This window comes from Botryllus schlosseri, chromosome 7, assembly GCF_051294905.1.
Source record: "Botryllus schlosseri isolate E-star chromosome 7, Bs_hap1, whole genome shotgun sequence".
Taxonomy (NCBI): domain Eukaryota; kingdom Metazoa; phylum Chordata; class Ascidiacea; order Stolidobranchia; family Styelidae; genus Botryllus; species Botryllus schlosseri.
In genome coordinates this window covers 13,269,797-13,283,077 of record NC_137242.1, presented here as the reverse complement: position 1 = coordinate 13,283,077, position 13,281 = coordinate 13,269,797, and the positions used below count along the sequence as shown (strand labels likewise).

Here is a 13,281-nt window from a genome sequence, read left to right as displayed (position 1 = left end):
AAGGTTGTACGGAAAATACCATGAACAGGGTTGTGTTCCTCCACCTCGCTGAAAACACATCAAGAATTCTCTTATAGTTAAATCGACCGGGCTTAAGTTGGATGATATGGTCAGATCGAATCTGTGATCGCCTCGGCTGACAAGGGAGAGCTTCTGAAAAGATATGTTTTTTATATGGATTATGCCTAGTGTTGACTTTAGAGTCGGTGCTTCTCAACCGATGGGTCGCGAAGCAATTTCAAGTGGGTCACAAATAATTTCTAAATGTTACAGTTTCTATTCAATTTACGAAATACGTCAAACGCTTTATTTTCTTCCCACGATTGGGGGGGGGGTCTCCTATAAATTAAACTATTATTTTTGCGCCCATGTGCCGTAGGCCAAGCCTCGCGCTCACAATGCTTTGTCAGCCAGATTTTCGTGGCAGTCATTTTAATTAGAGCGCGAAATTGGACTTGGTGTTCTGTGATGTATGCTACAAGATTGGAAATCATTCGTTCTCTCCTCCAAAGGCTTTGCGAATGGAAAATGCAATTTCACTTGTGGGCGACTAATTTGATTCGTTACTCTCACGATTGATTGTACGTCTAATTACGTTCTCGTTCGTTCCGTCATATATCATGGTGGTGGTGGGTCGCACAATAAAATATTGCCGTAAAAGTGGGTAGCAAACTGAAAAAGGCTGGGAAGCACTGCTTGGATTTCAAGAATGATCCACATTGCGCATGCGCGTTTACTTTGCCGCGAGAGTTCAACGCGGTACACTTCGACGCCGGTTTTGGATTATGTTTCCCCAGCTGAAGGATGTTTTTGTAATCTGTTTCCATCGCGAAAAGTCTTGGTATGTCATATTATACGTAGTTATTGTCGTTGGCGAAAATATTAAACTGCAGGATGGAACAGTGTTTTAACACTATTCAGCACTTACCACAGCTTGAGGATATCCTGACATTCATCTGTCTATTTACCGCAGACATGGAGGCGGGTTGGTGTGATTGCATGCAAAATAAGGTCAGTCGAAACATGCAAAATAAGGTCAGTCGCGACATGCAAAATAAGGTCAGTCACCATAATGTTAGGTTTGGGGTTTAGGGTGGGGGTGAGGGTCCTTTATGTGTGTGTAATGACCTTAACGCACAACCCTAATGTCCTCACCCCCACCACCTAAATCACCCGAACCCTAATGAACCGAACCTCAATCCTAAGGAACCCCACCCGGGACCCTAACCCCCACGGGACCTTATTTTGCATGTCGCTGAGTACACTGACCTTATTCTGCATTTAGCACTTGACCTTATTTTGCATTTGACTGACCTTATTCTGCATGTGCATGACCTTATTTCGCATGTCCCAACTGACCTTATTTTGCATGTGACTGATCTTATTCTGCATATAGCGATTGACCTTATTTTGCATGTGACTGACCTTATTTCGCATGTCGCGACTGACCTTATTTTGCATGTGACTGATCTTATTCTGCATATAGCGATTGACCTTATTTTGCATGTGACTGACCTTATTTCGCATGTCGCGGCTGACCTTATTTTGCATGTGACTGATCTTATTCTGCATATAGCGATTGACCTTATTATGCATGTGACTGACCTTATTTTGCATGTCACTGAGTACCCTGACCATATTCTGCATGCGACGGACCTTATTTTGCATGTGACTGGCCTTATTGTACACGTCAGAATTGCTCATATTGAAACATATTTAGATTTAGGATCTAGATACGGTAAGGAATTTTGATCTTGATATGAAAAATGTAAATTCGATATGGAAAAGTTGGGTTTGAAATATAGATTTGAAGTTATCATGTAAGAACTACTTGTATTGAAATATCATCGGATTTAGGATCTAGATAAGGAATTTCGATCTTGATATGAAAAATGTAAATTCAATATGATAAAGTTGGGTTTGAAATATGGATTTGAAGTATAGATCATGTAAGAAGTACTTGTGATGAAATATCTTCGGATTTAAGATCTAGATGTATAGTTGGATATGAAATCTTGACGTTGATATGAAGAAGTTAAATTTTGATTTAAATTTGCTATAGTAAACTTACTTTAAATTCGATTCCCAAATAAAAGTTTGATTTGATATTTGCCTTTATGCGCGGACTAATCCAACCCTAACCTCAACCTTAAGGACCCTTACCCCTACCCGAAACACGCTAACCCCCAACCCTAACGTTATGGTGACTGACCTTATTTTGCATATTGCGACTGACCCTGGAGTTATTTTGCATGCAATCGCACCAACCCTGGAGATATATTGGGCAAATCAATGGCAGTGTACTCTTATATCTTTTTCCCGATTTGCTTTAGGGCATCCATTGAATGTGGAACGTCAAAAGCTGTGAAAAAATCGTGATTCTGAAATGCAGAAAGCGGAACTTTCGGTCATTAACCCTTACATATAGATGTACGGTAGGTCGTAGCAACTAAAAACACAGAAACAGGCAAAACAAGTCTTCGAATTGATGGTGAAATTGGTAAGGTGAGATGGTTGCCTGCAAAATATGGTTGCGGGTTGCTACATACAAAATAAGGTCAGTCAAATGCAAAAGCAAAGTGATGTCTGTCGTTACATGCAAAATAAGGTCATATTCCTGCTGAATCTAATCCGTAACCTATGTTAATGAATGACCACGACTGCCAACCCTAATGATAATGACCTCTACCCAAAATACGCTAACCCCAAACTGTAACCCTCGCTGTAAACCCCTACCATAACATTTCGTGTTCTGCATGTAGCAACTGACCTTATTGTGCACATTGGAATTGCGCAGTGCGCATATTGAAACATTTTCAGATTTAGGATCTATAGATAAGGAATTTCAATGTTGATTTGGATTTTGAAGGTATATAGGAAATATGACAAATTTTAAATTTGCTTCTATAAGAAAAAAGTTGGATTTGGATTTCTGCGCTGACTGACCACTTTTTGCATGTAGCAACCGACCTTATTTTGTATACAATCACACCAACCCTGTAGAAATTAGCTGATAATGACCGATCGATACCATACAGACTTATGACTTTGTAAAACCCCACATAATATTGTTAATTGGACATGACATGACCAATGTAGGGGTCCAAAACACCAAGATAGGCCATCCGGGCAGAGAGATTAGCAGCTTAACCAGTGGTGAATATATGATGTGGTCATGGAGAACACAGTTGATAATATCGTGAAATACCGTAAATTTTGACATGTTCATGGGGAACATTGATTAAAGGTCCTCATGGGCAGAACTTCTTTATGGGTGGTTTACATCGATGAAGTGCCCAGTGGCAGTATTGTTCTTTTGCTAACTTTGGCGACATGATGGACCTGTTACAAAATCTTGTAATGAATATGAAGGCAGACTGAATACCAACAAGATAGCGTAATGGTGAAGCGTCCGGCTTCTTGATCGGTGGCCTAGGTAGTGGGTTCGATTCCCGGCCGGGTCAGACCAAAGACCTGATTAGTAACACTGGTATCCATGACTTCCCTGCTTGGCGCTCATGCGTTACTGGGATAGCATGGAGAGGTGGTGCAAGACTTGAAAAGTCGTAAAGGCTATATCTGCACCTTGCTTGTCCAGCGGCATATGCACCAGTGTTGGGATCGATTCACGAGTCATTGCACATTTTGACATGAGTCAAGTCAATCGATTTTAGAAGGTGACTCGAGTCAAGTCGTTCAATTTATGGAGGTGACTCGAGTCAAGTCAAGCTTTTTCGAAGTATAAGGCATGTTTACCAGCTTAGGTAACTGCATTTTGCTAGCTGTCAGAAATACAGATTGAGTGGTCATTGAATCTTAGCCGATGACCTAATGTATAGTTGAATATACACGCAGGAAGAAGCTGTATCGCTCATATAAATGTAGAAATGCTAAACTACGTAAGTAATTGCATAGCCTCAGTTTATAGGTACCAGTCAAAATAGAGAATAGAGAAACGAATTGTTACGATGCAACACATTACCCATTTACAAATTGATGTGATACAATTCCAGCCTGTGCCAATGGTTACAATATCAGCCTGCGCCAATGGTTGAGGACTAGGCTATACAAAATATATACGATTTCAATGAGACAAGAGATCTGTTTAAGGTAAGAACAGAGAACAGAAATAGACATTTTGCTATTAAATTACTTTACTAGTTTACGACAGCGTAAGCTGTAGGCTTCGGTCACTTCGTTGACGGTCAATTTATTTGTGTGAGAACAATGGAGGCTCTGTAAAACATACAATCATTGTTCTCACGGGTTGCACCAGCGTTTCGCGAACGATACGGTCATACGCAAGATACAGTGATTTTTATCGACATCGGTTGCTTGATGACTTCAAATTGACTTGTGAATTTTGCTCCGAGTCACGAGTCGATCCACATTTCTGATGCGCCGAGTCAAGTCATCTTAGCAAAGTGACTCTAGTCTGATTTGAGTCATCCCAACACTGATATGCACATCGTACACTCATGGTATGCATATGCACAGATTGTGTGTATGTGTATCATGAGTCGGTGTATATGCCGCAAAATCATCAAGGACAAAAATAAACTGCGTCCTTTCCTTTATTCCCATATTCAGTATTGTGGTAAAATAATACTACGCAAGGGTGTAATTGGCGTGACAAACTATCTTTCCAGACATTGACTATTACTTGGGAACTATATGTTTTCCTCAATGTTGCATGCTTGTCGATTTATTTCCTCTTTGGGGTTGTTGATTTTAGTGTGGAAAGTATTTTCTTGGCGAATTTATCACGTTTTAACGACACTATTTTCATGAAGTAGACTGATTTCTAGCTATTCAATGCCATTTGTATATATATATATATATATTATATCTTGCGTGGAAACACGTGAAAAAGCATCACTTTTCCTTCAGGTATGCTTGGAACACTATGTTTGATCATGAGTCTGGCGCAGTGATGAAATTTGCTACCTTGAATACTATTATTTCAATAAATTGTCGAAATTCCAATTTGGGAATGTACAATACATCTTATTCTGTTTGTAATTTACCCACATTCGGTGTGCAATGTTTTTACAGGCTACGTAACAATTTGAATAGTGAAATTTTAAAACGCTTCTCACACCTTTGCTGCTTGCAATAGGCTACGAGTCAAAGTTACGTGACAGAGGATCTGAACATATAAAAGAAAGGGAATTTTTGTTTTGACAATATTTTGGGTATATTCTATATTTCATTGGACACCTGGCAGTGTCACATTTCGTGGTGAATTACTGAAGTAAAAATATCTATGACATGAACATAGCTAGCCTATACTGTGACAGAAATGGGCTCTGTTTGTATTTTACACTTTGACAAAATATCTTATCACAGACCCCTTTCCACACAATATATTGTTAGATTACGGTACATTACACCACAAAATAATATGTGCTTGTTTTTAAGCTTGAAGATAATTGAAAAATAAGGATTTTGCGTGAAATTCCTAATTTTACCTATCATTGTATTTTGCAGATTATAAATCCACCACTGCGTTTGTTGTAGTATTGGATATGCTGAAACTACTGATTAGTTATGGTAATCTTAACAGAGTGATCAAAATTGATCACCCGTCTGCGATTTATGATGGCGTGAGAAATGCATTTCGTAGTGAAATCGGGGACTGTAAATTTACTATGGAATATTATGACCGGACATTTGACGAGTATGTCGATCTCTATGACCTGTCTGCAATTGAAGATAAAGGAAAATTGCGACTGAGTTTGAGCAATGATAGTAAGTAATTATTGTAATGTGCGGGGCACCTAAATTGGTCTTATGATGAATATCTACCTAATCAAATGCTTGAAAGAATGGTGTTGTTATTGAGCTCCGTGCATACTTAATTCGCTATTAATCATGTCTCTTCTGTACGTGTGCAGTGAAAAGCAATTGCAATAACACGGGCAAGACAGCTTCAGGATGGCAAAATGCTGAAGATAATGTAATGATTCTGATAACGACATCCAACGATAGTTCTGCACAGACGAATGCGAATGCCTGTGGATATGGCTGTAATTCTTTATTGCCTGACACACCTGCAAACGATTTGAAACTCGACGGTAGCCTATAGACTGATTCAAAGAATTCGTAGTATTTTTCTCATCCATTATACTATCTTCAGTTGAAAGTGTATCGAGCAGCACCCCAATGATCTCGCATTCTCAAGAATCTGCCCATTTGATTCCTGACACGCCTGCAAACGATTCTGAACCTGACGGTAGCCTATACATTTATTCGATGAATTCATATTTTCATGTTTTCCTCATTCATTATACTGTCTTCAGATAAAAGTGTATTCAACAGCACCCCATTGATCTCATGTTCTCAAGAATCTACGCGTTTGATTCTTGTCACACCTGCAAACGATTCTGAACCTGACGGTAACCTGAAGTATATTCGAAGAATTCACAGTATTTTCCTCATTCGTTACTCTGTCTTCAGACGAAAGTATATCGAACAGCAACCCATTGAAATCACATTCTCAAGAATCTACCGGTTCAATTCCTGACACGCCTGCAAACGATTCTGAAGCTGACGGTAAACTATAGTATATTCAAAGAATTCGTAGTATTTTCCTCATTCATTACACTGTCTTTAGATGAAAGTATGTCGAAAAGCACCCCGCTGATATCACGTTCTCAAAAATCTGCCCGTTCGATTCCTGACACGCCTGTAAACGATTCTGAAAGTGACGGTAGCCTATAGACTTATTCAAAGAATTCATATTATTTTACTCATTCATTACACTGTCTTTAGATGAAAGTATGTCAAACAGCACCCCGCTGATATCACGCTCTCAAAAATCTGACCGTTCGATTCCTGACACGCCTGTAAACGATTCTGAAAGTGACGGTAGCCTATAGACTTATTCAAAGAATTCATAGTATCTCTTCATTCATTCAGGGTTGTAATGACTCGAATCATGACTCGACTCGAGTCACGATTTTTTTGTGACTCGACTTGACTCGAGTCATTTTCTTGAAATGGAAAAATGACTCGACTCGACTCGAGTCAATATTTGGATTGACTCGACTTGTACTCGAGTCGTCACGCATGACTCGACCCAAGTCATTGACTCGGCTTATTTTATATGACTTGAAGATAAAGAAATTTGCAAATCGTAATGGCTAGATCAACGTATCTGACGAATTCTGCCGCCATCGCTATTTGTCACCACTGCTTCCGATGCACTCGTCTGATATCAGATATGCCGCCGTAAAAACAACAGACAATGGTACATATTAGCAATGCATTGCACAAAATGATCCAGTAATGAAGGTGTAATAGATCCTCCGCAATCAAAGTACTCAAGACTTTTCAATTATGCAAGCCAACAATCGAAGCAAAGTTCAATTGTTCTTTGCATTTTTCGGCGACTAGAAAGAATGAGTATCCAATGCTCTTCAGTGTGGTTCAAAAATGCTTGTCCATTCCTGCATCTAGTGCGCCAGTGGAACGTGTATTCAGTAGAGGTGGCTTTATTCTAAGGTAGGTTGTCAGACGTCTGGAATTTGCCAGACATGTCCGGAATTTCACTGTTAAAACTGCCTCCCGGAGGAATTTCGAAAATATGTCGAAATGTCTGGAATTTTGAAGTAAGCTCATAATTTTTTCCTAAATCAACATGAACAATATTATATATGGGCAGATTTATGCTACATGAAATTTTGTATCACATATGTCGGCTTTAATATGGGGACTACCACCCTTGCAAAAACTGCGATCAAAGATGAATAAAAATAACATTCATTTACAGAATAAGTCTAATTGTAATTGCAATTACAATCACAAAATAACGGTATATTCGTAGAGTCGTTTTACGCCGTTTCGATGCTTTATTCAAAGATAGAGGTTCTAAACCTGGGGGTGGTTTGCCTTTATTTTATGGTTCGCAAAGATGTTGAATGCAATCAAATCAGTTTCCAAATAGGCCGTGGATAAGTCTGGGCAAATGTGCCGACCTTTAATTAGTAATCAGCTTATCAAATTTTGAGCTGGACCACGGAACATTTTCATATTGGAAATGGAGTCGCGACCATAAACGGTTGGAAACCACCAGGTGTGCGGTGTTTATATAGCTGAGTGGTGCATTGCGCACAGGCATTAGGCTGATAAATTATCTTATCGATGTGACATGAGCATGACTTTACTATGTACACTGTACAGTTACTATGTACAATTTTAAGAAGTAGTCGGAAAATTTGAAAAAATGAATTTGAACAGCTCCGTTGTACAATTATTTCTCCAATGCTGTAACTGAGATGTAGTCTGTAATGCAATTGGGAAAACCTTTAGTAATGTCAAAAGGTATCTGTTCTTTTGTCACTGCACATAGCTGCATGTACGCTTTTACAGCATGCTGGCCTGGGGAAAATACCTCTCCAGACATAAACATGCATTTGTTGATTCTCTATCAGCAGGTATCTAGACGCGAATTCGTTGATTCTCTATCAGCTATTTGGGGGCTGTCGTCGATGTGCTCGTAAAAAAATGAATGCTTGTATTTGTGATGTATATCAGACTGAGAAGACAGATATTTGATTTTAAGTTCTAAGATTAGAGTTATCATATTGGCGGCCTGTCTCGTCTATCTGTAGCATCGGAATTCGATCGATAGCACCCAAGCAGGATTGGAAACTGTGACTTGGACTCGGACTAGAGTCATAATGCTATGACTCGGACTTGACCCTTTAAATGGTCACTTGGACTCGGACTCGACTCGGTGATGAACTGAAAATGACTCGACTTGACTCGACTCAAAACCACAAAAGTATGATTGACTCGTGACTCGGAACCATGTGACTTGGTTACAACCCTGCATTCATTATACTGTCTTCAGATGAAAGTATATCGAACAGCACCCCATTGATATCACGTTCTCAAGAATCTGCCCGTTCAATTCTTGATACGCCCACGAACAATTCTGAACCTGACGGTAGGTTATGGACTTGTTCAAAGAATTCATAGCATTTTCCTCAATCATTATTCTGTCTTCAGATGAAAGTATATCAAGCAGCATCCCACCACCACGTTCTCAAGAAAGGACCCGTTCAAGAAAATTTGGTGATGACTATCAGTCGTTGGATTGGCCAGAATGCGGGTATCAGTTTTCTTTGCCCAAAGTCCTAGAACATCAATTGAAGGATTTTAAAGAGTTAGCGGAATTGCCAGGAAGATTCAGAAGGGAGATCGTTCATTCACTGTTTTGTGACCTACAGAAATACACAGGGTATGAAACCATTGGTGTATATGACAGATATTGCGGTTGATTTCACGCATATACTTCTAGGTTATATCCCACAAGTTATCAATACAGTTCCGCTTTGACTTCTTTGATAAGCAAATATCCTGTTCTGCAAGACCGTGTGCGGATCATCGGAACTCCAAGATATGTGAGCCATTTTTTTTAACAATCAATCCTTACAGTCCTTTAAGTGGTTTACGTTAAAGGGGTCCTGGAAAGATCAGCTATGCGGCAAGTTCAGAGAGTGGCGTAGGCATCTGGAAGATCCTGTGGTGCGTTCGAAAAAGCAAAAGCATGGTACCCGACACAAGCGAAAACCTCTTGACCTTGTTGAAGAATCCAGTGAAAGGTGCAAGTATCCTCGAATCTCAACATGCAATGTATGCGTTGCTCTTATCCTGCCTTATTTATTTAAATACGCTCAGAATTAATAGACAGCTTGTTTTACAGGTGCGACGTGTTGATTACCCTCCAGAGGATGAAAATGGCATCAAATTGCATCAAAGGGTAATAAGAAAAGAATGGAAAAAAAGAGCACCTGATAAAGGCACAATCTTGGATAGTATGAGAAGGACTTTTAAAGCTCGCCATCACAGCATCGTGAACGGAATATCAATGAGGAGTCTGTTGAAGACGTATCCGGTTTTGACCGATGCTCATTGGGTGGGTAGAAAGCAGTGTTCTGAAACACAATGTTGCCTCTAGTAAGTATATAGGCCTGCGGGTATATACGAAACCCAGCAGAGTGCAGTGCGCAGAAGGCTGAAGGCTGTATTATTATTCCAACTTATATATATTATATATATTTGTACAATCATACACGGGTGAATATCTTACAATAGCTGAGACAAGCACATCAGCAGACTCGCACGTCAATTGAAACTAATGGTTTTATTGAAGACCCCAGCCGAAAAGCTAAATACAGATGGTGTGCTGTGATTTCATTATTTCTAAACGTTGGACAGGTTTTGGAAGAAATGAAAATAATTTGTCAGGCACAAGACTCTTGTGACGATACTCATGTCGACCTGACCTCAAAGATTTTGGAGAAGAACTGGAGTTCTGCACAATGTCTCGCTAAAATGGAAAAAATTCCGATAGAAATCAAAAAAATAATGAGTAAGTAATGTAGATTTATATCCTTTTACTACTGGTAGACCTGGAGAACTCAAACCCACGCTGTCCACATTTATTTTAGTTTTCTAAATATTTTTGCCCGTGGCGATTTCACCAGATTTCATTTCTGGCACTTCTTTTTCAGGTAGTGAAAAGTTGGGCTGGATGGTTGGCATCCCAACCATATTTAGTGAAAAATACGACTGCTTCCTGACTGTGGACAAGGTGTGTTGATCATTGTATCTTGCCAAATATCTAAATTTTCTCTCGTTTATTTGCACAAGCTATTATTATTCCTTGAACTCTATACGTTGATATATGATATTGTCTATGACAATGAATTTGATAACCTTTGTACTTTTCAGGATCCAAAGTATGTTTACCCGACAATTGCATTCAATTCTCTGCTCAAAAGGTGGACAATTCATTTCGATGGAGAAACTGTTGGAGGTGTAACGAGCTTTCATCATGCTCTGGCATGCTTGATTGCAATGTATTGGGTTTTTAATGTGAAGTTTGCTACCACAGCAGCAAGCTCCTTGAACTTTATTGCATCCTTCCTCGCACAGATTCCTAACGTCAAGTATACCGCTGCTGTTCGCACTAAATTAAATTTGATATTCGATTGATCAACTTGTAATGCGACTGTCCCAATTGCCGAGAAAGACATGGGATCGTTCTATGCAGGGTTGTAACCAACTCACAAGTCAATTTGACTTTTATAGTTTTGAGTCAAGTCGAGTCATTTCCAATTCGCCACCGAGTCAAGTCCAAGTCAGGAGCAACAAGTTGAGTGCGAGTCATATTGTTGTCCATATCATGGTATTTATTATCCAGAATAGAGTTCCAGTCAGATTCAACTCGAATCTGTGTAACATAAATTCATAATAGGCTACTCAATATAAAAACATGTTTATTCAAAATACGGTTTCTGGCCTATCCAAATATCGACCTTGATATACAAGACTTGAATAAAGTCATATGGAATGTGTCGAGTCAGGCGAAATGTCTCGAGTACAAGTCGAGTCATTACATCACAACCATGGCTATATGTACGTTGCATTATGCATGCATCTAAGTAGGCTACCAAGTGCTTCAACTTGAAGCAATTGTTATCATTTCGTTATTTGATGAGTGCAACTTGACTGCCAACAGTTTCTTTTATACCAATTGTCAATCAATTTCTAATGCCATGATCTTGTTAATAACATTGTTGGTGCCAGGGAAATGACACGTTATTACCCCTACCAAAATGTCAACTAGGACATTGTGGCGTTTTTACGTCACATTGGATCCATGACTGTCGCGAAATTGTTCAATATTGTGCTGTTCTGCCTTATTTCATTTGTTCTTGCTAATGTACATTGCTTTTAAATATGTCTGGTGGCAATCGATTCTGTGTCTGTTTGTTAAGGTGGAAGGTCGACATTCTTTCTACATCAGACTCGGTTTGGGTATTCCACGTTAAAACTTGTAAAAGGTTTTTACATGTCAATAGGTAGAAGAAAACAGGCCATGTTTGAATGTGTGCTGCTCATGGACATTACGCTCTTGTAGTGCACGACGCTTCGTACAAGATGGCCATGCGTGCGTGCACCGCTCATGCCGAGCGTTGGTAGCCCCGGAAAATTGATTAGGGGAAGGTGGGGCACAATGGCGCATCGTGAACATTTGAGAGATACAGTCATCAGTGTTGGGACAAGTCATCTATATATACCGAAATCACAGCAAAAATCTTATTCTTCTTGTCCTTTCGCTTGTAAATGCCCATATATAGCGAAGTCTCTGCGAAAATCGAATTCTCTTCCGTGTTTTCGCTTTGCGAATGCCTAGACGGGGCATGCCCAGGTAGCGCTCATAACAAGCTTTCACTGTCTATTCTCTCAAATCCGCGCACAATAAAGAAACAGTGATTTACTCTCTCCTATTCATAAAATTACCGAGCAACCGGGGCAACATAGCCTGGTTGCCCTTACGGTGTGATGTAACAATCGTATCTATATCTGAACTCGATTACCGTCATATGCGTTTAGTCGACCTTTGCTGGTATAGGTCGATTTTGATGGTGTTTCACACCATGATAATTCTTGAATCTTGGTATGTCATGTCGTGATGGTGGTATTTAACACTGTCCCAAGTTTCAGGGTTTCTACTTAAAGTTTAGGGTAGTAGTTCCGTTTCCGAAGTTGAGTGTGTGCTGATCCGTCATGTATCGCACTCAGATTTTACTCAAAAGCCGGTATTGGTATCCATTGATTTTGACGATGTTCCATACCGAGATCGGTCATGACTAGGGCGGTTTTTTTTGACATGTCAAAATTTTGTCAAAATTGTAGCGTTAGGTCAAAATTTGTCAAAATTTTGACGTCTGCATTTTGTTTGTATCGTAGATTTTGCACTGTCGGTGAACTTGTAATTTGATATTTTACCGCTTTTAGACTATTTTATAGGCCTACCGTTGTAAACGGCTAATTGTCTGCTCATTGTGAATCATAAACGGTCAAATAAAACAAATAATAGGTAGACATGGTATTACGGTCAACGTACCGCAATATCCTAACTGAAGAAAGACTTCTTGTGCATTGCATCATTCTTATAGAAGCGCATGATGAAAAATTGTGATGTAGACAACATTGTCAGAATGAAGCAACACGGTGTGTCACCAGAACCAGCAGTGTACGCACAACTTAGGTGTTGTCGGCCAACAACTGCTGCTGTTGAACGTCCCTGGTAAGCTTCTTAGTAAGGACGTGCACTTTCTACCCATGAATGTAGGAAAGTATCTCTCGTTGTACTACAAATATTTTAATTATTTCTACCATAATGCATATTTTAACCACTGGAATTCTTCATAGGGCCAGATTTCGTTAAAATATTGTTTTTTTTTGCATGTAAAAAGTTGC

General features: G+C 39.5%; 1 protein-coding gene across 6 annotated transcripts; it reads left to right on the top strand.

Moving 5' to 3' along the window:
* Positions 1-395: 395 nt before the first annotated feature.
* On the top strand, positions 396-11,772 carry LOC145442412 (uncharacterized). Of its 6 annotated transcripts, XM_080320311.1 has the most exons (16): positions 708-835; positions 974-5,751; positions 5,898-6,077; positions 6,140-6,235; positions 6,303-6,398; positions 6,460-6,555; positions 6,617-6,712; positions 6,775-6,870; positions 8,858-8,953; positions 9,016-9,247; positions 9,308-9,410; positions 9,469-9,642; positions 9,713-9,925; positions 10,228-10,381; positions 10,524-10,603; positions 10,744-11,772. In XM_080320311.1, exons 2-16 carry the CDS (start codon positions 5,529-5,531, stop codon positions 11,005-11,007), a joined length of 2,199 nt encoding a protein of 732 aa, XP_080176437.1. In that variant the 5' UTR covers positions 708-835; positions 974-5,528; the 3' UTR covers positions 11,008-11,772. The 6 variants fall into 6 exon arrangements, with proteins under 6 accessions (XP_080176442.1, XP_080176440.1, XP_080176441.1 ...); XM_080320314.1 differs by lacking the exon at positions 6,303-6,398 and having other exon boundaries at positions 400-5,751; XM_080320313.1 differs by lacking the exon at positions 6,460-6,555 and having other exon boundaries at positions 402-5,751.
* Positions 11,773-13,281: the final 1,509 nt, after the last annotated feature.